General features: G+C 36.8%; 1 protein-coding gene across 1 annotated transcript; it reads left to right on the top strand.

Moving 5' to 3' along the window:
- Positions 1–18,526: 18,526 nt before the first annotated feature.
- LOC109164445 lies at positions 18,527–19,084 on the top strand. The gene has a single exon (XM_019312982.1). The coding sequence runs from the start codon at positions 18,527–18,529 to the stop codon at positions 19,082–19,084; it is 558 nt and encodes a 185-aa protein (XP_019168527.1).
- The last annotated feature ends 5,761 nt before the right edge of the window (positions 19,085–24,845 follow it).

The raw sequence follows: 24,845 nt of genomic DNA, 5'->3' as shown, positions 1-24,845 counted from the left end.
CGCTCCACCCATTCCCAGCTTTCAAGTTGAATAATTTTAATATAGCAGATAATCGGGAATATTTACTACACCCCGGCCATAACGGTTGTTTTGAATCATTCAATAATTCATCTAACTCATTTGACCGATTGGTAAACTCTTCTCCAACATCGCGAAACATTTCATCCAACCGATCTTCAGACTCATTATCTTCATTGTCAACATACACATTAGATGTCGTAGACACATCGCGTTCACCGTGTCAAATCCATTGTGTATAATATGGATTAATCCCATTAACGATTAGATCATCATATATGTCCTCTTCACCTAACTTTTTCTGATTACAACATTTCTTACAAGGACACAACCACCTGTTATTACTATTCGGAAGGTTATTCTTTGCAAAGTCTAAAAATTTTCTAACTCCATCTTCGTATTCCGTACTAAGTCGATTAGCTATCATCCAACTTTTATCCATCGCGTAAAAGCCAATCTAGATAATAATAACTCTAATTAAACATTTGTTAACACTATTTTAACAAATTTTGATAATAATAACTACTACAACAACTACAATAATTTTAGCATTTACAAAGTGCAAACAAGTAGCATTTAATGAACGCAAACAAAGAGCATTTATTCATCACGTACAAGCCAATCTAAGTAAAATAATAATAACCATTTGTCATTTCTAGATGCTTTCTTATACATCCTAACTAACCAAAGAACATGTCAAACACAATGTGAATTGAATCTTGCTAAACACAATAGACAAATTGCGTACCCGAGATCGGCGGAGAACAGTGAAGGAGGAGCGCAGCAAGGACTGAACTTAGTCAAACCCGATTGACGCCTAACAAAAAATAAACCAATCAAATATTTTCACCTAAAGAAGTGAAATCAAACGAGAAATAGAACATTTACTCATTAATATATTATCATAAAAACATACTCTAGTGTACTAAAATGTTGTAATATATTATCATAAAAAATCATAAAAACTAAAGCTAATATTATTAATATATATATTGTTAATTAATTTATTATATTACTTGCATTATTTATCCATAAACTAATGGTCACAAATAAATATATTTACACCAGTTTGATGCTTGAACTAAAAACTTTTACTATAACATAGCGAAGTACAATAATCTAAAATTAGTCATTTATGTTGGTTAACTAACCCAAATTAAAATTAAACTATACGTAGTAACAATTAGAAAAGGAAACAACAAATTATAAACAGATTGCTTACTATGATGGAAATAATTAAAATGGGTTCTATATTAATTAGTCCCAGATGAAATTAAAGAATAAGAACAAGATAATGCTAAACTGTAATATCTTAATAATTTATTATTATACTTATAATAAAAGAGATTTTTGCAAACCCATTCTGATTAGTTGAAACGAATGGTTGTGAAAATTTTGAAATTATTTTAAATTTTAATACTTTTTCTCCCTTTAAATTCTTTAATTGAGGGGTAATTAGCAAATAAAATAATATATTATATAGTTGAATCTGACCTTAATAGTTGAATCTGACCTTAATAGCAAATAGCAATTAAATTGAATCTAGTTTTAATAAATTACAAAACAAATTATATATATATACGGTAGTTACCGGCGGCGACCGTGGAGGAGGACTGTGGCGGCGGGCGAGGAGGAGCGGCGGCGTCCGTCCGAGCTTCGATCTGTAGCAGCGGCGTCGGAGAGCGGCGGAGATGGCGTCAGTGCGGTGGATGGCGACGGCGGATAGCGTGGAGGAGGAGGACTGTGGCGGCGGGCGAGGAGGAGCGGCGTCGTCCGCGGGGGCGTGGAGGAGCGGCGTCGTCCCCGGGGGCGTGGAGGAGCGGCGATACAGGCGACCGGTGAGCGGCGGCGTCCGTCCGAGCTTCGGATCTGTAGCGGCGGCGTCGGAGAGCGGCGGAGATGGCGTCAGTGCGGTGGATGGCGACAGCGGATAGCGACAACGGTGTACCTGCCGTGTATGCGTCGATGACGACGTCCGGCGTCCGGCGGCGTGGCAGCGAGGCACAGTGGCGGTAGTGGAGGGTTTTGGTGGCGGCGGTGAGGCGATGAGATGATGAGGGTGTGTTGATCTGTTCTGATCTGATGTGTCTTCGTTGTGTATGAAATGAAATGAGTATACGGCGTCGGCTATATACCTAGACGACGCCGTATACTATATTAATTATTATATTTTTTAATTCTGTATATACGGCGTCAGCTATATACGTAGCCAACGCCGTATAATATACATATTTTTTTTTAATTCGAGTATACGGCGTCGGCTTTATATTCGCTGACGCCGTATACTATATTTATTTTTTTTATTTTTTTTATTGGATATACGACGTCGGATTTATAAAGAGCCGTCGCTGTATAATAAATTATTTTTTTTTTATATTATAGATATGGCGTCGGCTGTACTAAAAAGCCGACGCCGTATGTGTTTTTAAAAAAATAAAAATTAAATTTAAATATTTAACGTCGGTTTTTCGAAAAACCGACGTCATAATGGCGACGTTAAATCCTTTTTCTGTAGTAGTGATTGCAATATGTATTATGTAAAAATAGAAAATCTAATTATAGTTCAATTAGAAGGAAATTAGCATGTTTTAAATAAAATATTAGGTTTACTCATGGGGCATGGATGAGATGGCCCGAGTCTGATTTGAATCTGCAGGTAAATAAGTTTGATTTCATTGGATGAGAATCCACAATATGTATTTTGTTGTTAGTGTACGTATATTCTCTGCTTTTAATTTAGCTATGTAATTTGGTTTATTATTTTCATTGATTGTTTTTCCATTTTTTTATATTACTGTTTATATATATATATATATATATATATATATATATATATATATTTATTAGTAGTAACAATTATGATGATAAATAAAATTAAAACTATTATGAACAAATAATACTAAAGTGCTTATTACCTTATGAAGAACTGAAAAAGAAAATTATCGATGGTCTCCATATTTTAAAAACTCATGATCTCTAGACCCTCAAGTTATAACTCATAAGTAATGTTGCTCATAATACCACGAGTCATACGAATCACAAGATTGTGTTCAAGACTGCTATCTATTTTATATGCCGTTTTGCATATTGTACTCAAAGACTCCGGATTAGCTAAAGTGAATTCATGATGATGAGATTGCACTACCGGTTCAAAAGTCAATTTGGCATTTTCTTTCAACTATGCATTCTAATATAAAGAAGAATTATTATTTTAGAAAAGCAAATTACATCCCATTTTAAAATAAAAACATTTACAGTGTACATACCTCATCAGTTTGAGTACATAACTCTACTAGCTTCTTTAGCCAAATTATAAAGTAGTGATATGCAGCACCTAAATGCTGAATCTCACTGGTGGGGATTGGTACATTTGCACTTGGATCAAGAACTTTATCTACGCTCACCTTCACTTGATTTGCATCAAGTACAAGCTTGTGAACCTGTCCACCAGTGTAAGTTGTCCCACATGTCACTGGACGTCTAATGGAATCTTCCAAGAACACTTGACATCGTGCCCCTAACTGCATTAATTCTTAATTAAGAATCATATAAAATGTTATTAATAAATAATAATAATAAGATTAACTATAAACGATTACTTACCTCCGGTAAATCAGTAAAAGGGTCTGGGGAACTAGCTTTTTCACTTTGAGATTGTGGCTATGTTTGGCAAACCTAGCTGAAAAGGTAGCTGAAAGCTATAAGCTAGAAGCTGAAAACTGAAGAGCGGTTAACTAGCTTATTAATTTTAAAAGTGTTTGGTAAAATTAGTTTTTTGATAAGCTGATAAAGGTAGAAAGACTAAAAATAACATTTTCATAAAATTTAAATGATGTGATTATTATATTATTTTTATATTATTAAATATGGGATATATTTAATTTATAAAAAAAAAGTTTTTGTTTTTATCATATATATGAGATATATATTAAATTAAAACAAAAGATGTTTTTTTTAATTGGGAATGGTAAATGATGTCATTTATTTATGAACGGATGATTGGAGTTAGAACTTTAAGAAGTTGCTGGGCGATAAAGAGTTGCGGAAGAGGATGAATAAAATTATAGGAGAATAGATAAAGGCCAAAAGGGTTTTAATTGGTAAAGGTAAATGATCTCATTTATTTAAAATAATAAAGATAAAGATGTAAAAAAAAGTTAGGAAGCTAGCTACTAGCTTATTTTTGAAATGCTACCTAGCTAAGGTCGTACCTTTTCAAAATAAGCTCTTATTTTAAGCTATTAGCTTATTTTGGGAACATTACCAAACAGAACTTATACCTTATTAGTAGCTTAAAATAAGCTATAAACTCCTAAATAAGCTCGGTCAAATAGAGTATGTGGCTCATCATCCACACATATGTCATCCCCCGACTTTGATTGTGCATATTGGTGAATAGGAGTCTGCATAAAACCAAATGCATCATATCATCTCAACAATTTGTCCTTCAAATTCCTGACTTAATTGCTGCATCAAGTACTGACATTGTTTTTCAAACGCCACAGAAACAGAAGCATCAACTAATCGTTGGACATCTTTTGTAGGCGTTTGACGATGTTTTGCATGGCCAAATACGGGTTTTATGCCATATCCTCTCCCCATGGTTCTAACACGCGTTTTTTGCCATATCCTCTCCTTGAGGATCTTGCAACTCGAGAATATCCTTACATATATAAAAATATTCATTAATAATTACTATTATATTTTGTACATTTCATTCAACATAACTATTAATGTTGAAAATTATAACATATTTACTTAAAAATTTTCCCGCGACCAATATAGTTGCTTCTGTGCGAAAATTTACTGACCTATCCATTCTTGCTCTCTTCCACTTTTCGGCTCTACGTGGAGGAACTGGAGGGACGTGACGCAGCAGAGGCGTTGGCACGACAATGGCGGTGGGACGACAGTTGTGGTGGCGGACGGTGGAATGGAAGACGCGGTGGTGCGGTAGTTGTGGGTGTTGTGTGGAGAAGAAGAACAAAATGGCGTTGGTGCGGCGGTAGTGTGGTGCGGTGGCGGCGGGTGTTGTACGGAGAAATGGCGTGGTGCGGCGTCGTGGTGTGGTTGCAGTATATTTTCAAACAAATAATACACGAAGTATCGAGTAATCGATGCACAGGGAAGTGGTTGTATTAAGCACTAGCTACTAATTTATTCTACTTATGAAGCTAATCCTAATGATTATCTTGAATGGTTGCATTAAATAAATAAAGCAAAGCAAAATATTAGGGTTTTGTAAACAATAGAGAGAAGATAGGATTCATGGGATTCAAGTGTTTAATCCCCTAGTGCCTAACTTAAGTGCAATATTAAATATGCGTTTAAACAAGTGTGAGAATGCAAAGATGGTATAGAGTTATTCATGTAATCTCTAACCCTAGTGATTATTTACTCCCGTGATATAAACACTCAACAATAACAGATCAAACATTCATAATTAACTCCTAACTACTACCATCCTCCGATGCGCAATAATCAAGAATTAAACTTCCCTAACATATATGCCATCTCCCAAAGTGCAACAGTTAAGTGCAATTGTGTGTACTCTAAATTATGCCCAACTTCCGTTATGACATTAACAAAGCAATGAAACAAGTAATATGGGCCCTGAACTACTAGTAACAACAATAATAAACACAATAGCAACACAAGTTTAAAACCCAAATAATAATATATTAAAGAATCTGAGAGCACAGACACATAGGTTCATAAACATTTTTACCGAAGAACCTCTAAAGGAATTTAGCCAAGCATGACTAAATTATACATAACAAATATATTAAAGGAATTACAAGTTATCAAAGAGAGTACAAGAATGAACCAAGCGATTTTCTCAAATCTCCCTAGCTTTCTTCTTGCTTCTCAAGACAACTTGTGGCTCTTGATTTCTTCTCTTTCTTGTCTTCAAAGATCTCTGAATGTCCCTTTGGGTTGAGGAATGTGGGATTTTATAGCTAGAACCAATCCCGGAGTGAATAGGAAAATTCTGTGTGAAAACGAGCTGAAAACGCAATCTGGGCCTTCGTCTGCTCGACGCGTTGAGACCAGGCCTCCAATTTTTCGAGGTGTTCAGGAAAATCTCGATGCGTCGAGACGAGGGCTCGACGCGTCGAGAAATGCGTCGTTTTTCCTTGCTTGCTGCTGTGTCCGCTCGACGTGTAAGAAATGGTTTTTCTGTAAAATTCAAGAAATGGTTTTTCCGTAAAATTCAAGAAACGATTTTTCTTTTATTTTTGAGCAGAAAATTCCGAAAAGAAAAATATTTTGTAATAAATCTCCTCCCCTCTCTCCTCCCCTTTTGGGTAGTTTTCTTATTTAATTTTTTTTTTTTTATTGTTTTGTGTGTTTTTTATTATTATTATTTTTTTTAATGTTGAATGGACGAGAGAGAATAAGTATTAAAAGATATACATGGCAGCACCCAATGCCCTTAGCATGCGCCACATGCTAGACAGTGATAGTGCCCACTAACGCGCATCAATGCGTTTTCTGAAACCGCCGTCGCTCGTCCCAAAGAAACAAGAACTTCGACCCTTGCATTTATACTATCTGCAAATTTTGAGAATTGAGAGAGAAAAAAAGGAGCCTAATCTGACAAATCGGCCGCTTCACAACTTCAGATTGCCCTCGTGCCTCAAATGGGGTCACCAGAAACACCTCCATTGCATGAAGCTCGGCAATTCTTCCGGTGATCACCCCGAGGAGGACGATTAATGCCCCGTCGCTGACGACAATGATATCGAGAAGCTGATGACTGATCTCCGTGCAGCGGCCGAGCACACAGGAGAAAGCGAAAGGCCGGACAATGGCGATAAGAAACCCTCTTACGAGGAGGACTCCAACTTAACCCCGCTGCCGCCTGCCCGTGGATTTCGCGTAATCGCGGACTTGGTGACGGAACTGGAAATGTAGTGAACTTAGCGCAGCCACAGAAGAGTAAGTTTTCAATCGCTCTCTCCAGACAAGAGATTGAAGCTGATTTCACTGCTATTACCCGTGTCAAACCACCCACAAAACCCAAGAAAAGGCCCAGAGCTATTCAGAAGGAGATTCATGTATTTAAAAGCCTTATTTAAAAGATTCTAATTTTCACCATTTCTCACCTCAATTCCAATAATAACTAATCTGGTTCTCTCCATACTGGATTCTTGCAAGATTTTCTCCCAGGCTCGTGGTTGATGGAGATCACTCTAGATAAATATAAAGTTCACCATTTTCACAATCAAAATCTATCTGTGTAAAATTTAATAATTAAAGCTTTTGAGTCTCTTCTCTAGCTTGCCTAAATTTGCAGTGATGTTTTTCCTGCTACCATTTGTTGTATCTCAGTTGCACTTATATTCTTGCTTATACAGAGATTCCATTCCATTAAATTCTTCTTCTTAGACTTTGTTATGTTATACCGTGTGTGTGGACCGTGCTTATCTAATCTCGAAGAGAGGGGTTAATTAATCATACTCCACCTTTGAGAAAATGTCAGTATGAGATGTCAAGAACACAATAATATGTTTTATGAAATGCCTCTTAGGAACTCATGAGTCATGAGAATATCCATGTGTGTCCTAAGGGAATGAAATGCTTTTGGATCACACTATACCGGCACTAAGACTTGAGCAAGTGTTTGTTTGCAAGAATTGTATTTGTGACTTTTAGGTAAGAGAATTATGCTCTACTCTTTTGGAGTAGGTTTTTTTTTTTTTTTTTTTTTTTTTTTTTTTTATAAATCCAGTGGAAGTGAATTAAAATACATGGAACACACTAAATGCGCCTGCTATGCAGTGGTGGTGCATACACGCGTACCAATGAATAGTATCTACCAAAATGCGTGCTTTCCTGTGCCCGTACTAACTCTCAATCACTTAGCATGGTCACCACCTAATGCTCTTAAGTGATGAATTTAATGCTCTTAGAGTGCATTGTGCCCGCACTAACACTCAACTAATACGTTTTTTTTTTTTTTTTTTTTTTTCTTTTTTATCAAAATTGTACCTTTGACTTTTAGGTACAAGAATTATGCCCCCACTTTGCCACCACTTTTAGGTTAGGTTTTTTTTTTCTTTAAATTACTTTTTTTGGTAGTTCCTGTTAAGGAGTGAGATAAAGGTATTTTAAAAAACATGGAATCCAATTAATGTTCTTAGCAAACTTGTGCAGTGCAGTTTTGGTGCACATATACTTTCTTTCCTTTTTTTTTTTTCTTTTTTTTTTTTCAGTAAAAATCCGGAAAATGCTTTTTTCTTACACAGTGGCCCTCAAAATTTGGAAAATTTTATATTTTGTAATAATCTCCTCCCCTCCTCTTCCCTCCCCTCTTGGGTAGTTTTGTTTCATTTATTTTTTATTTTTTATTATTTTGTGTTTTTAATATCAAGTCGACGAGAGAGAAAAAGTATTAAAAAAATATATGGTAAAACTCGATGCCCTTAGCATGCGCATCCAGTGTTAGTGTCCACTAATGCACACCAATGCCTTTTAAATTTTTATATTTTTTCCTCCGTATTTAATTGGAAGAGAATTAGGTGAATAATGAAAGAATGAAGCAAATTAAACTCAATGAGAATGTTTATTGGGAATAACATCCTTTCACAATCTAACTCTTCTCAAATCTTAACCACCCCTTCCCCCTTCCCTCAATTTTCATTATTATGTGTGCCAAAAAAGTTATGAATTTAATATTATTAGAGCGCACAACACTGCACCAAGACTCCAACACTTTTTGGCAAGAATTGTACTTGTGATTTCATGTATGAGAATTGTGCTCTATTCACTTGGTCACCCCTTTTGGGTTAGTTTTTTATAACACTTTTTTGGTAGGTAGTCCAATTGAATATTGATAAAAACGCATTAAAAAAAAAAAACATAGCAACCACTTAATGGTCTCAGTAGGTGCGTGCGAGTGCACATGCATGCTATGCAGTGTTAGTGTGCACATTTACACATACCATTGACATTTTTTCTTTTTCTGTAAAATTCAGAGAACCAATTTTTTCTTTAACTTTTGCGCAGAATATTAGAAAAATGTATGCTTTGCAATAAACTTCTTCTCTTTCCCTCTTCTGCAAGGACATTAGTCTAGTCAATGAGAAGTCTCACTTATTATTTTTTTTAGTCATAAGATGAGATTCGGTTCTTGTCGTTTGGGGGTTGGACACCTTATACGAAACCAAAACCCTTGGGTTTTGAAAAGAGAAATTGACAAAAAATTCTTCACGCTGTTTGTTTGTAGGGCTATAAATCAAATAAGAACCCAAAATGGAAACAACAACCCCTAACTCCACCCCTACCCCACCGCGCCCCGTCATTCCTCACTTCTCTAGTCTCTATTCTACTACAAAACACATGCAATCCTTCCACCAAACCATTCCTCCATATACGTCACATAATAGACATTTTCTGGTAATTTTTCTATCTCAATTAAATTACAAATTCCTTTCTCTCTATAGAAATCCCCATAATTCATCAATTTTTGCTCCGCTTCACGCAAACAACAACCACCTCTTCCCCGATCCGTTCATGATCTTCTTTTGCTTTCACAAGTGAGTGAGTTTTATGATCAATAATTTTCTTACTCGTAAAGACACTATAAAACTTCTCTTTACGTCTTTGGTTTTCCGAAATCGTCGTCGCTCTTTTTTGTTTTTCATTTTTTATTTTTTCTTGTTTTTGATATGTCGGGTGCTCAAGAAAGAAAAATTATTTAAAAAAACATGCCCACCATCCAATGCACTTAGCGTGCGCGTGTAGTGCCAGACAGTGTTCGTATGTACTAACGCACACCAATGCTTTATATATATATATATATATATATATATATATATATATATATATATATGTGTGTGTGTGTGTGTGTGTGTGTGTGTGTGTGTGTGTGTGTGTGTGTGTGTAATTTTTCTATCTCAATTAAATTACAAATTCCTTTCTATCTCTAGAAATTTCCAGAATTCATCAATTTTTGCTCCACTCCGCGCATATGACAACCACCTTTCCCCCGATCCGTTCAGGATCTTCTTTTGCTTTCACAAGTGAGTGAGTTTTATAATCAATAAATTTCTTACTCGTACAGACACTATAAAACTACTCTTTACGTCTTTGGTTTTCCGAAACCGTCGCTCTTTTTTGTTTTTCATTTTTTATTTTCTTGTTTTTGATATGTCGGGTGCTCAAGAAAGAAAAATTATTTAAAAAATATGCCCACCATCTAATGCTCTTAGCGTGCGCGTGTAGTGCCAGACAGTGTTGGCGTGTACTAATGCGCACCAATGCTTTATATATATAATATTTAAGCAAACTTAGTGAGAATATTTAAAAGAAATAACAACCTTTCACAGTCTAAGTCTCTCAAATCTTAACCACCCCACCCCCACCCCCTCTCATCCTTTATTATATGTGCCAATTTTTTTAAAAAAATTTAATGCTCTTAGCGAGCACAACACCTGACTCGTGCAAGAGGTTGTTCGATCTCAATAATTGTACTTGTAATTTTCATGTATGAGAATAGTGATAAAAAGGTATTTAAAAAAATGTGGCAACCACTTAATCATCTCTGCAGGCATGTGCAAGTGCGCTCCGATGCTATGTAGTGTTGCTGCACTCATGTACACTTGTATAGTGATTAAAAAAGGGGAAAATTGTAAAAAATGCCCCTCTATAATATGCCAATTATCAATGTCACTCCTGAATTATGAGTGGTGTAAATGTTGTCCCTCAATTATCAAAACGGTGCACATATAGCCCCTCCCGTAACAGACATGTGGTTCCCCGTTAGTGTATGACACCGTTAAGTCGAAGTAAATATGTAATTTAGTTATTTTTTCCCTCCCTCGATTCGAAGTACTAGCGATGGACAGCGGTGAGGAACCACATGTCTGTTACGGGAGGGGCTATACGTGCACCATTTTGATAATTGAGGGGCAACATTTACACAACTTATAATTCAGGGGTGACATTGATAATTGGCATATTATAGAGGGGCATTATTTACAATTTTCCCTTAAAAAAAACATAACTTTTTCCTTAAAATTTGAGAAATGGTTTTTCTTGTACTTTTGTGAAGAAAATTCACCAAAAAAATGTTTTGTAATAAATCTCCTCCCCTCTGATCTCCACTCTCCTTTTGGGTAGTTTTGTTTTGTTTTATATTGTATTGTGTTTTTATTTTATTTTATTTTATTTATGTGAGTCGACGAGAGAGAAAAAGTATTAAAAAAATACATGACAGCACCCAATGCCCTTAGCATGTGCATGCTCACTCTAGACAATGTTGGTTCCCATTAACTCGCACGGTTGTCTTTTTAATTTCTATATTTTTTTATTTAATCGGGAAGAAAATTAGGTAAATAATATTTGGGTGTTCGATTCTTGTCATTTGGGGGTTGGACAACTCCTTATACAAAGTCAAAACCCTTGATTTTTAAAAGGAAAAATTGACCCAAAAAAATATGTTTTACTCCATTTGTTTCTTGGGATATAAATCAAATAAGAACCCAAAATGGAAACAACCACCCCTAACCCTAGCCCCACCCCTACCCCGTCGCTCATCCCGGAAAAGCAAGAACTCTAATCCTTGCATTTGTTCTATCTAGAAAGTGTGAGAGATGACATAAATAATTACTCGGAACGATGAGAGAGAAAGAGAGTAGCCTAATCCGACAACTCGACCGCTTCACAACTTCACATTGCCTTCGTTCCTCATATGGGGTCACCAAAAACACCTCCTTTGCATGAAGCTCGACAATTCTTCAGGTGATCACCCCGAGGAGGACGACGGTAGCAATCAGGTGGAGCAAATTTCTCCGATTAACTCCCCCGCGGATGACGATGATATCGAGAAGCTGATGACTGATCTCCATGCAAGGGAAAGGCCGGACAATTGCGATAAGAAACCTTCTGAAGAGGAGGACGTACTCCAACCCCGCTGCGTCCTGCCCGTGGACTTTTGCATAGTCGCCAAGCTGGCGACGGAACTGGAAATGTAGTGAACTAGCGCCGCCGCAAAAGGTAAGTTTTTCGATCACTCTCTCCAAAAAAGAGATTGAAGCTGATTTCACTGCCATTACCGGTGTCAAACCACCCAGAAAACCCAAGAAAAGGCCTAGAGCTATTCAGAAGGAGATTGATGTAATTAAAAGCCTTAATCAAAAGATTATAATTTTCACCATTTCTCACCTCAATTCCAATAACTAATCCAGTTTTCTCCATACTGGATTCTTGCAGGATCTTTACCCACACTCGTGGTTGATGGAGATTACTCCGGATAAAATGATAAATATAAAAGTCCGGAAAATCCTGATCAAATTGATGGTAAACACAAAACACATTCTTAAACTACGAACGCTTTATTCATCTTCTTCCTCCTTTTCTCTCTAACTTAAATTTCACTCATTGTGTTAATCTATCTGATCTGAGGTTCCCAGACTATGAATTTAATTTCCTCACTTTTTTTCCTCTGTTAACTACATGGGATTTTTTTTTTGCTGTTTCATAGGATCGGAGGCAAAGTTAAATTTCAAAGTGGAAAAAGAGTTAATCTTGAAAGGGTGGCTGGTCATCATTTTCACCTTCAAAATCTATCTAGTTTTGAGGTCTGCATTTTCACCGTCAACATTAATCTTGAAAGAGTTAATGTTGGGACAGGCCAGGTTTGTTGGAAATATCAACCTAAGTCCTCGTACTTACAACTTTGTGCTTTTATGAACGTGTTGTGCTGTAGAATGCTTGCTATAGTTCAATTCTCTGACACAAATTAAAAGTTTTGAGTTCTCTTCTCTAGCTTGCCTAAATTTTCTGTGATATTTTCTAGCTATCATTGCTCTATTTCAGTTGCACTTATATTCTTGCTTTTACAGAGATTCCATTATTATCTTTTTCTTAGACTTTGTTATGTTATACCGGACAAAGTTCAACCCCAACAACCAAATTGCCGGGTTGTTTGTTTCATGTTTTTGGGCACCCGAATTTTAGTTCAGTGCAGTGACTTCAGTCCAACCTTGTATAGTTATGCTTATTTGTCCGACTAGCATTATCAAACTTGATACTTGTTCAACACTAGCATTTTTAAGAATAGTTCAATTAGAAGGAAATTAGTTTGTTTCAAAATAAAATATTGAGTGTACTCGTGAAGTGTTAATGAGATGGAGTCTGATTTGACTCTCATAAATAAGTTTGATCTCGTTGGAAAAAATTCATTGCAATATGTATTATGTAAAAAGGATAAAATCTAATTATAGTTCAATTAGAAGGAAATTAGCATGTTTTAAATAAAATATTAGGTTTACTCATGGGACGTGGATGAGATGGCACAAGTCTGATTTGAATCTGCAGGTAAATAAGTTTGATTTCACTGGATGAGAATTGTCCACTGCAATATGTATTTTGTTGTTAGTGTACGTATATTCTGCTTTTAATTTAGGTATGTAATTTGGTTTATTATTTTTATTGATTGTTTTTTCCATTTTTTTTTATATATATTACCGTTTGTATATATATATATAGGAGTACATCCTTTGTAATGATATTTAAGAAATATATACAATTCATATTGTTTTTAACATATATGGTATCAGAGCACTGGCCTACACTAGTACAAAAAAGGCTACGCGACTGTTGTAAAAACTCATTCGCGTCTGTTTTACAACAGGTGTCTATGTACAAGACGCTGAAAGTTTTGACTATAGGCGTCTGTTGTACGCAGTCGCCTAAAGTAGACTTTAGGCGTCTAGACTTTAGGCGTCTATTCCCCATGAAGAACTGACGCCTTTAGTTTTAAAAAATTAAAAAAATTTAGAATAGGCGTCTGTTTCTCATAAGGAACAGGCGCCTATTCATATATTATTTATTTAAAAAAATTTTAGTTTCTGCCTGCTACAGGTGACTCTGGTGTCTTTGGCAGTGTAGAGAGTATTTAACAAGAATTAAATCAGCACGAGGGAGGGTACGAAGCAGCAAAAGATTTTCAATTGCAAAATATATTGAAATTTATGAATCTTACAATAAAAAAAATAAAGTCTGGACTAATCCTATTATTGTATACTGCAGTAGCACTTTTGAGGTCATAAACAAATAAAAATTCAAGATTTGTAAACACATAAATTATTCCACAAATACTGTCAAGAAAATCTGTAAAAGGGAGAACAAGGATTACCTGCATTGCAACTGGAAAATCATCACTGGTCTATATTCGTTTTCAATCTGCAACAAAGAACTCATGAGATTACTTTAGAGAAAAACTTTTAATCCGCATCAAACTTAATGGGAGAAAACTGAGTATCTTGTCTACCTAATATATATAGCCAACCCAGTTTTGAGAAAATTACATCAGTCAATAAAGTATGCACTACCTTTGTGCTAATTATTAGAAAGTTTACCTACAAATTTTACATGAATAATGTCTAACCACACCCATAAAACAGAAAGACAACAACAAAAAGATGCATTATATTCTAAGATATTCATAAGTGTTCCGTTGTTCCAAGTCATCAAGAATCCTAGTAACGTTAAAAAAATGCATCTAAACTACAACAGGATCTGGGTATCAAACAAGCAAACACAGTAAAGTTCCTTGCCAGCATAGATGACACATTGTCCCAAACAAGCATTTAAGAGATTAAGCCTTTTGCATATTGTATCTATTAGAATGTAGATTATCACTTCTTGGCTCTTGTTGCCTTCTCAGAATAGTCCTAAATTCTTGATTATCAAGTTAAATCATGTAAAAGGCATCTCTATTATTTCCCTTAAAGAAAACACCATCCAGTTCACCTAGACATATTGTGTATCATAACCAGAAAATTGCATTTATGAAAACCAACATATAGTTAGAATAATGTATTCCATAAGCACTATTTATGGTTAATTACCTTAAACCCAATAATTTTATAAACAATGGCAAATTATTATTAAAAAGGGAGAAAATGCCAAGAGGTGAAACAAGCACAAAAATAACAATATTAAGAGACCAAATCACTAATTGCCTGTGCAGCCAATTTTTGGAGTTTAAGACTGTCAGCTTCCTCTTCCTTCGCAGCTTCTAAGCACATAAAAACAAAAATGGATTGTGTGTGTATGTGTGTGTGTATATCAAGCCTAGGGAAATCAATCAGAAGGAAATCTTGGAAAAGAACCCTAATAGCCAAGGGAGGATTAATTAAGGCTAAGAGGTAGCCCATGTCTTACAAAACCTATTTTCCTTGCTATCTTTTATCGATTGGCTCCTTTGAATGATTGAATGAATGATTTTGTATTTGTGCTTTGTTAGAGCTTGTCTTTAGGAATCTGTGGTATGGATTATTGTTATTCTTGATATTCTTGATGGTCCTGTGTGGTCTTAATATGTTCATGTATTTAATTATGTTTAGAGCTTATCCTTAGGGTTTATATTGTAAATCTGGTTGTTGTGATGTTTTTGGTGTTCTTGGGTGGGTTCATGCATGCTCGGGTATTGATTCAAGGTTAGGGCTTTGCATATAGGCTTCTTGATGATATTGAGGTTCTTGATGCTCTTGGACCGTTATGTGCTTAATCTCGAGTCTTGGCATGTTTAGGGATCGTGTTTAGGGTATAATTGTGGTGTTTCTTGGTTTAATTCTTGTCGTTTGTGTCCATGTTGTTGTTGGTATGTGTTGGGATGTGTTTGGACTTGGTTTTGGGTTTAACTGATGAATTCCCGAAAGGGAAAATGCCGGATTACCATTATACCAGCGGGGGGTCGGTGGGGGGATGAACCCCCACCTGACCACCCGCCCACCCGCCGGGTACCGTCTCCCGTACCAGCGGGTGGACGGCAGGTGGACGACCACCCGCCGTGTACCCGCTGGTACATTGCCGCCCGCCGGCGGGTGGATGGCGGGGTGGTTGACCACCCGCTGGTACGGGCGGTGTGTTGTGCTGTTTTATCCCGTTTGTCATTTTCTCGTGCCCCGGTTGGTGTTTATGATGTCTTGTGTGATGTTTCGGGCGCAGTTTGTAGAGTTGTGTGATATGGTTATTGTTGTTGATTGTTGTATTGCTGTGAATTGATTATCGTTGTTGATTGAGTGATTGTTGGTTGTTGTTATCACTGTGCATTGATTGTTGTGATTGATTTGTCCATGATGAGGAAAGAGATGTGATTGGTGGAAAATATTTGTTGGCGGTTAGCACAACGAGTGATCGGTAATTGTGCTATAGGCACAGACTACCCTTGATTTGCTTGCTAAAGGCATGGATCAAGTTATAAGCGCACGCTGCGGTGCCATGTTAGTGCTATAGGCACTGACCCCTTGATTATAGTGCTATAGGCACGGGTCATGCGAATGGTACTGTGGTGCTACCATGTGGGTGGTTTTGTTGGTGGTATGTCGGTGAGGAGCATGCGTGCTCCGGAGGGATAAGGTAAGCGTTATAAGGTGACCTGGAGGTACATGTTGGAACTGATATAATGATGAAGAGGAGTAATGGTTGGAACTTGGCATAAGGTTGGATCATGGATGTGTTCTCTGTTGACTGCTTGTTGTTATTGATTGTTGTTGAGTCCAATTGTTGACATTGTCTGTTACTGTTGAGCCTTGTTATTATCTTGTCTTGTGATTTTAGGATAGGATGCATGCTAGTACCTTTGTGTGGTTTTATAATGTCCAGTCTATTGTTGTGTCTCGAGTCCTGATCTTGGTTTTAAAAGCTAGAGTTGCTTAGGATTATATATGTATTCTAGTCTCAAAATGGTATTCTTATATCTATCTATATTGTACTTAACGCGTGGAAGTGGGTTACCAGCATTATTCACTGACGGTTGTTACATCGCATGTTTTTCAGGTGCAGATCAATAGCTTCGGAATGCGCTAGATGGACACGAGGACCAAGCTTAGATAGTTATAGTCTTGGTAGATGGCCTGCGTGCCTTGATTTGTATTTTGGATATTTGGTGATGGCGAGGGCAGGTTTGGTGATAGGGTTGGGTATCGCGGTGGCCCAAGAGGAGGTCCACCTGGTGACTTTGGAGGTGAGAAGGGTGGGGCTCAAACTGATTTCCAGCCAGCCTTTAAGGTATGCTTATCCCTGTTAACTTTTGTGAATTGTGATCATAATTTGTAGTGTGTAATTTTCTATCAAATGCATGCTTCTTATTATAATTAGTTTAGTTAATGCTTTACTGCTAGCTGATTGATGGTCCTTACTTTTCATATTTCTTATCATTGTTTTGGCATTTTCCTTCTTTTTATGAAATTAATATTAGTATTTCAACATAGTAATGATGTTATTATGTAGTATTGTAGAAAGGCTTTATTATTTACCAAAGCTTGTTATTATTATTTTGCACATTTGGTATTTTAGGAAGCCTCTGAAGCAAAACGAAAGAATGCAAAACGCAGCTTTAAATCTGAAAAGGAATTTTTAGAGTTCACTTTGAAGTATCAACAAGTTATTGCTGAAAGAGATTCAGGTAACTTGTTATATAATGTACATGTTAATTGTCTGATTCATTTCTGTGATATATAAGTAATTTTTTCTTAAAAACAGTAGGAGGTACTTACAAAGCTTGACAGAAGGTCAGTCAATTGACCAAGAATTATGATGAAAGAAATTGGGAACTTCTAGGTGTGGGATCTCTGGTAGATACATGCTCATTAAGAAAGAATGATACAATATTGCATTTAATTTTGTTTTTTTTTTTAAGGATAAAAGGAGAATTTTCATTAATAAAATTGTTCATACAATGCGGAATAAAATATAACCAACAAGAGGAATCAGTTTGAGAAATAGAAGCCTTTGCTAACGCGTGGATGAGCTTATTCACCCCTCCCTTCCTCTTTTAGATAGTTTTGGTTTGTTTTATTTATTTATTTATTATTATTTTTTTAATGTTGAGTAGACGAGAGAGAAAAAATATTTTTAAAAAATACATGGCAGCACACAATGCCTTTAGCATGCCCGTGCGTTGCACGCTCATGCTAGACAGTTTTGGTGCCTAGTAACGCACTGCCTTTTTTATTTTTATATTTTTGAAAAGAAAAATTTACAAAAAAAATTAAAAAATCCTTCACTCTGTTTGTTTTTAGGGCTATAAATCAAATAAGAACCCAAAATAGAGACAGCCACCCCTAACCCCACCCCACCCGCACGTCATTCCTCACTTCTCTAGTCTCTACTCTACTACAAACACCTGCAATCCTTCCACCGAACCAGTCCTCCATATATAGACACACATTACCGAACCTAGATTTACTGGTGATTTTTCTATCCCCACCCCCCCTCCCCCCCCCCCCCCCCCCCCCCCGCACGCAAGCCGCCCACAAGCCGCCCCTTCCTCTATTCCTCTAATGTTTTGCTTTCACAGGTGAGCGAGTGAATGGGTGGGTGAGCGAGTGAGTTTTTTAATTAATAAATTTCTTACACATACAGACACTATCCAACTACTCATTACGTCTTTAGTTTTCCGAAACGTAACCGCCGTTGGTTTTTCGAAACGTAACCGTCGTCGCTCATCCGGGAAAAACATTCACTCCGGAGAGAGAAAGAGAGGAGCCTAATGGCTGCGAACGTAGAGAGAGAAAGAGAGGAGCCTAATCCGGCAACTAGGCCGCTTCACAACTTCACATTGCCCTCGTGCCTCAAATGGGGTCACCAGAAACACATCCGTCGCAAGAAGCTCGGCAATTCTTCCAGTGATCACCCTGATGAGCACGGCGGTAGCAATCAGGTGCAGCGAATTTCTCCGATTAACCCTGTGGCTGACGATGATGATATCGAGAAGCTGATGACTGATCTCCATGGCGATAAGAAACCCACTGAAGAGGAGGATGATTCAAACCCCGCTGCTGCCGGCCCGTGGAGTTTGCGTAGTCGCCGAGCTGGCGACGGAACTGGAAAAGTAGTGAACTTAGCGCCGCAGCCGCAGAAGAGTAAGTTTTCAATCGCTCTCTCCAGAGAAGAGATTGAAGCTGATTTCACTGCCATTACCGGTGTCAAACCACCCAGAAAACCCAAGAAAAGGCCCAGAGCTATTCAGAAGGAGATTGATGTAATTAAAAGCCTTAATCAAAAGATTGTAATTTTAACCATTTCTCACCTCAATTCCAATAACTAATCCAGTTTTCTCCATACTGGATTCTTGCAAGATCTTTTCCCAGGCTCGTGGTTGATGGAGGTCACTCCGGATTAATATAAAGTTCTAGAAAATCCTGATCATTCATGGTAAACACAAAACCCATTCTTAAACGACATACGAACGCTTAATTCATTGTGTTAATCTATCTGATCTGAGGTCCCCAGACTATGAATTTAATTTCCTCACTTTTTTCCTCTGTTAACTACATGGGATTTTTTCTACTGTTTCACAGGTTGAGAGATAAAGATAATGCTGAGGAGGCAAAGTTAAATTCCAAAGAGTGAATCTTGAAAGGGTGGTCATCATTTTCACCATCAAAATCTATCTGTGTAAAATTTAAATATTTAACGCAAAAAAACATATCTAGTTAATTTTGAGGTCTGCATTTTGTTCTAGCTAGTCCAGTGGCTAACTCTCTAGAATTTGCTGTTTTATTAGTGTGGACAAAGTTCAACCCGACAACCAAATTTTAGTTCAGTGACTTAATTCAGTCCAACCTTGTATAGTTATGCTTATTTGTCGGATTAAGCAGGGAATAGTGGAGGAAAGAGTATACTCATACTAACTTAGCATGGAAAATGTTGGTGGAAGATTACGTGGAGTATTCTCTTTTAGGTGCCAACATTATCAACCCCCTACCATATCCATTCCCAAACTTGATAATTGTTCAAGACTAGCATTTTTAAGTATAGTTCAATTAGAAGGAAATTAGTTTGTTTTAATTAAAATATAATATAATATTGAGTTTACTCGTGAAGTGTTAATGAGATGGAGTGTGATTTGACTCTCATGAATAAGTTTAATCTCGCTGGATGAAAATCCATTGCAATATGTATTATTATATATATATAAAGAAAAAAATATTAAGATAGAAAAATTAAGAGAGAGAGAGAGAGAGAGAGAGAGAGAGAGGGGAGTACATCCTTTTTAATGATATTTAAGAAAGATATATAATTCATATTGTTCCTAACATATATGGTATCAGAGCCCTAGCCTAATTTTTTTTCTCTGTTTTCTTCTCCTCCTTCCACTCCTGCAGCCCATCTTGATTTTATTACTTTGTTCTGCTATTATCAGTTTTCCTGAACTGGGCAGAGTTGTTAATCTTATTCTTCTTTTTGGTATGGATAAAATTGAGGTTTCTCAGCTTATAAGAACGATTTTGGATGGTATGTACCAATTACACCCGATGGTCTCAATGTATGAACAGTTTTTTGAATTGGTGTAAGCTTTGGCGTATTGTTAGTGGTGATATTGTTGAACCAACTCAGATTGCTACAGAAGATGATGATGAATATGTTGACCGCCTTGAAGATTGGGATAGCAAAAATCATTAAATCATTAACAGGTTTTCTATGTTAGAGATATTAGGACTTGAGTGGCTATAGTTAGTTAGGCCTCAACTAGTCTTCTATTGTATAGGTGTATATCATATAATTGTATTATCCTTCTGTTACAGAAATACTGAACAAACGCTTGTCTCATCTTCTAATACTCTATTCCATCTATCCATCAATATACAATTTGCTACATTTGATACTGCAAAAGGAAAATGAGATTTTTTGTTTAATTGATATAAAATAATAGGACTTACACACTATTATATATCAACTTCTCACTACTCTCTATAACCTTAAGACAAGACTCAGGACAATCTGTTAATGATTTTCTTGACACCATTAAGCCTATATGGAATCAGTTGGCCCAAGATATTATAAGTGTAGATCACCTTCATCTTTTTCAAGTTTTTATGGCTCCTTCTCCTAAATATGAATCTATTTGTACCGCTATCTTACATTGTCATCCGTTACCCACTTTGGATGCTGCAATTAAAGAACTTCTATATGAGGTGATAAGCTTGGGTTTAACCAAGCCTTCTTTGATAGATGTTGCTCTAGCTATCACTTTTTATAAGTTAGGCCTTACAATTTAATATTTATCAATGTTTCTTGTAGAAGGTGGTGTGTTAAAGGAAAATAGGGTTCCTATGGGATAAATACTAGAATGACATTGAAGATGGTGCAAATTTTACAGAAGATTAAAATGTTAGAATCTATTTTTATTTAAACTAACGATTTCTGAATTTTCTCTTTAAAATTATGTGAATGGTTAGTCACCAGATTGTCTTCTAGTCTGTAAAAAAATAGAGACTTAAAAAAAATATTCTTTAAAAAAATAATACAAAATAATTGAGTTTTATTTCCCTCTCTTACACACTTAAAAAAACACTCTACACTCTGATACAAAAACGCTAAGTATTCACTCTTAAACAAAAAAACACCCGCCTCCCCAAACAATACTACAAAGACAACAGTTTTTAAAAACCGTTGTCTATATGCATCTTTTTAAAATAAAAGACAATGGTTTTATATAACCATCGTCGTTGGTGTGTTGTTTTTAAGCGAATTTGAATATACAACACTTCAAAGATAACGATTTTTACTGAACCGTTGTCTTTAGTGTGTTGTCTATGCGCTTTGTAAAAAGACAAAACTACAAAGACAGTGGTTTTTTAAAACCGTTGTCTTTGTGCCCTATATTTTTAAAAAGACAAGAATTTTATTTAACTGTTGTCATTATTGTGTTGTCTTTAAAAATACTACTCCCCTATCTTTTTTTCTTACTTTGCTTAGACAAAATTTAAAATTAAAAATATTTTTTTAAAAAAACTTACTTATTTTGCTCAAACATTTCCATTTTAGGAAGAAAGAAAAAAAAAAAAACAAAAAAGAAAACTTAGTTTACTTTAATTTATTCTCTCTCATACACTCATTAGACAAAAAGGAAAGCTTAGTTCTATTCCTGTTGCGAAGTAGAAGGAGTTGAAGAATTGAAGAAGAAGAAGAATTATTCTGTATATTCAACTGGATGAAAAGAGAGAGTTTATACATTTTGGGAGATTGAGACAGAGAGCTCCAACTGCTTCTAACTAACTAAGAACAGTTACACAGTAGCCAATTAACAGAATAACCTACTAGAAGTTAAGTGATTAGGATTGTGCCAAGTGTCACTAATCCCTCACTAACCCCTTATTCCTAATATCCCCCCTCAAGCTGGATTGTATATGTCTAGCAATCCAAGCTTGGAGATATAGGTGTTGAAAGAGCTAGGACAGTGAGTCTTAGTGAATGTATCTGCTAGCTGGTTCTCAGAGGTAACATGGAACAACTTGATGAATCCTTTGCTCAGCTTCTCCCTAACAAGATGGCAATCAAGTTCTATATGTTTGGTCATTTCATGGAACACAAGGTTTTCAGCAATAGCAATTGCAAACTTGCTATCACAATACACTGCTGCTGCTTCTTTATGTTGAACACCAAGTTCTGCTAGGAGAAAAGACAGCCACTGCACCTCACAAGTTGTGGCTGCTAAGGCTCTATATTCAGCTTCTGAAGATGACTTGGAAACTGTAGCATGTTTCTTTGATTTCCATGAGATCAGTGCATTCCCAAGGAAAATGCAGAAACCAGTGGCTGACTTTCTAGTATCAATGCAGGCTCCCCAGTCAGAATCAGAGAAAGCTTTCAATTGTAAGTTTGATGTTGCAGGGAAGAATAGACCTTTGCCAGGTGCAGCCTTTATGTATCTGAGCACCCTAAAGGCAGCTTGTAAGTGTATATGAGTGGGCTTTTCCAGAAATTGAGACAGTTGTTGAGTAGCAAAGCTGATGTCTGGTCTGGTAATGGTTAAGTATAGGAGTTTTCCTACAATTTTCCTGTATTGAGTGTTATCTTGAAGAGGATCACCCTCCATTTTACTCAGCTTATGTGAAGGCACAGTAGGGCTATAGACTGGTTTGGAATTTGTGAACCCTGTATCTTCAAGTAATTCTAGTGCATACTTTCTTTGAGATATACTAATCCCTTTCCTTTGTCTGGCCACTTCTAAACCAAGGAAGTACTTTAGAGGGCCCAAATCCTTCAATTTTAAGCTTCTGTTTAGCTGCTCTTTCACCTCACATATGCACTGTAGGTCAGCACTTGCAACTACTATATCATCAACATACACTAATAGGGCTATGAATGACTTTCCCTCACCCTTAGTAAACAGAGAGTTGTCAGGTAAAGTTTGTTTGAACCCCATATTCTGCAAGGCAATGTTTAACTTTGTATTCCACTGTCTGCTAGCTTGCTTTAAGCCATAAAGAGATTTATTTAGCTTGCATACTAACCCAGTCCTTTTTCCTGTCAAGCCAAGGGGTAGTTGCATGTAAACTTCCTCTTCTAGATCTCCATGTAGGAAACCATTGTTCACATCCATCTGATGAACATGCCAATCCTTTGCTGCTGCTATTGCTAGAAGGGTTCTAACAGTTGTCATCTTTGCCACTGGACTGAATGTGTCTAGGTAGTCAATGCCAAGAACTTGATTATAACCCTTTGCCACTAGCCTTGCCTTGTATCTCTCTATGGTGCCATCAGCCTTGTACTTGATCTTGTACACCCACTTACAACCAATAGGTTTCTTAGAAGGGGGTAGGTTGACTAGATCCCAAGTATTGTTTTTCTGCAAGGCAGTGATCTCTTCTTGCATAGCCCTTCTCCACTGCTCATGTTGAGCTGCTTCCTGATAGTTCTTTGGTTCTGAACAACATGTAATGTTCATAATGAAGGACTGGAATGGGGGTTCCAACCTCCTATAATTCAGCACATTAGAGATAGGATGAGGAGAAGTCTTGAGAGTTGCATTTTGACAGACATAGTCCTGAAGATAAGTAGGAATATGTCTTTGTCTTGTGGATCTCCTAGCAACCTGTTGATTTTTTGTGGAATCAGGATTGTGTTCAGGCTCAGACATCTGTTCTCTTGAGTCAAGGGACCATGTCTGATCATTGTTGACATGTTCTTGTACATGTGTCTCAGCTGGTGACTGTGCAGAAACAGTACTCAGGTGATCATAGTTCTGCTCAGTGGAACTGGTCTGGTTTTGGATGTGAGACATCTCTGGACCTTCTGGCTCTTCATTAAAAGAGGGACTCAGATTTGGAAGAATGATCTGAGCTCTATCTGCAGAGGTACTAGACTGGAAGGGGAACACATTCTCACAGAATATTACATCTCTGGAAACAAAGAGATGTTTGGATACAACATCATAAACCTTATAGCCCTTTGTGTTACTTGCATAGCCAAGGAAGATGCACTTTTGTGCTCTAGGATGCAGTTTGGATTTGGGCCCCACTGTAGTTGCATAGGCTAAACATCCAAATACCTTTAAGTGTTGGTAGCATGGCATTTTCTTCATCCAACACCTGATAGGGAATCTGATTATTGATAGCAACAGAGGGTAGCCTGTTGATTAGGTATGCTGCATGCAGTACACACTCTCCCCATAGATATTCTGGTAGGTTGGCTTGAAACCTGAGGGCTCTAGCTGTGGAGAGTAGGTGCCCATGTTTCCTTCCACTCTACTGTTCTGTTGTGGGGTGTGAGAACAAGATGTCTGGTGCACAATTCCCTTTCTTTTGAAGAAGTCTGTCATGTTAAACTCCAATCCATTGTCTGACCTTATGCATTTCATTGTGGTGCCAAACTGATTTTCAACTATGTTACAAAAATCTGCAATCAAGCCTCTCACTTCTGATTTCAACTTCATTAGGTATACCCAAACAGCCCTACTATGATCATCTAATATAGTGAGAAAGTAGTGATGATTATGGATAGTGGCTATTTTATAGGGTCCCCATATGTCAATATGCAATAGATCAAAGCATCTAGCTGAAATAGATTCACTGGACTGGAAA

Source organism: Ipomoea nil, unplaced genomic scaffold, assembly GCF_001879475.1.
Source record: "Ipomoea nil cultivar Tokyo-kokei standard unplaced genomic scaffold, Asagao_1.1 scaffold3065, whole genome shotgun sequence".
Classification (NCBI taxonomy): Eukaryota; Viridiplantae; Streptophyta; class Magnoliopsida; order Solanales; family Convolvulaceae; genus Ipomoea; species Ipomoea nil.
The sequence above is the reverse complement of the archived record's forward strand: the minus strand, read 5'-3'. Positions and strand labels throughout refer to the sequence as shown.

Coding starts and splice junctions, on each gene's coding strand:
- LOC109164445 (XM_019312982.1), top strand. CDS start 18,527: ATGGCTGCGAACGTAGAGAGAGAAAGAGAGGAGCCTAATCCGGCAACT.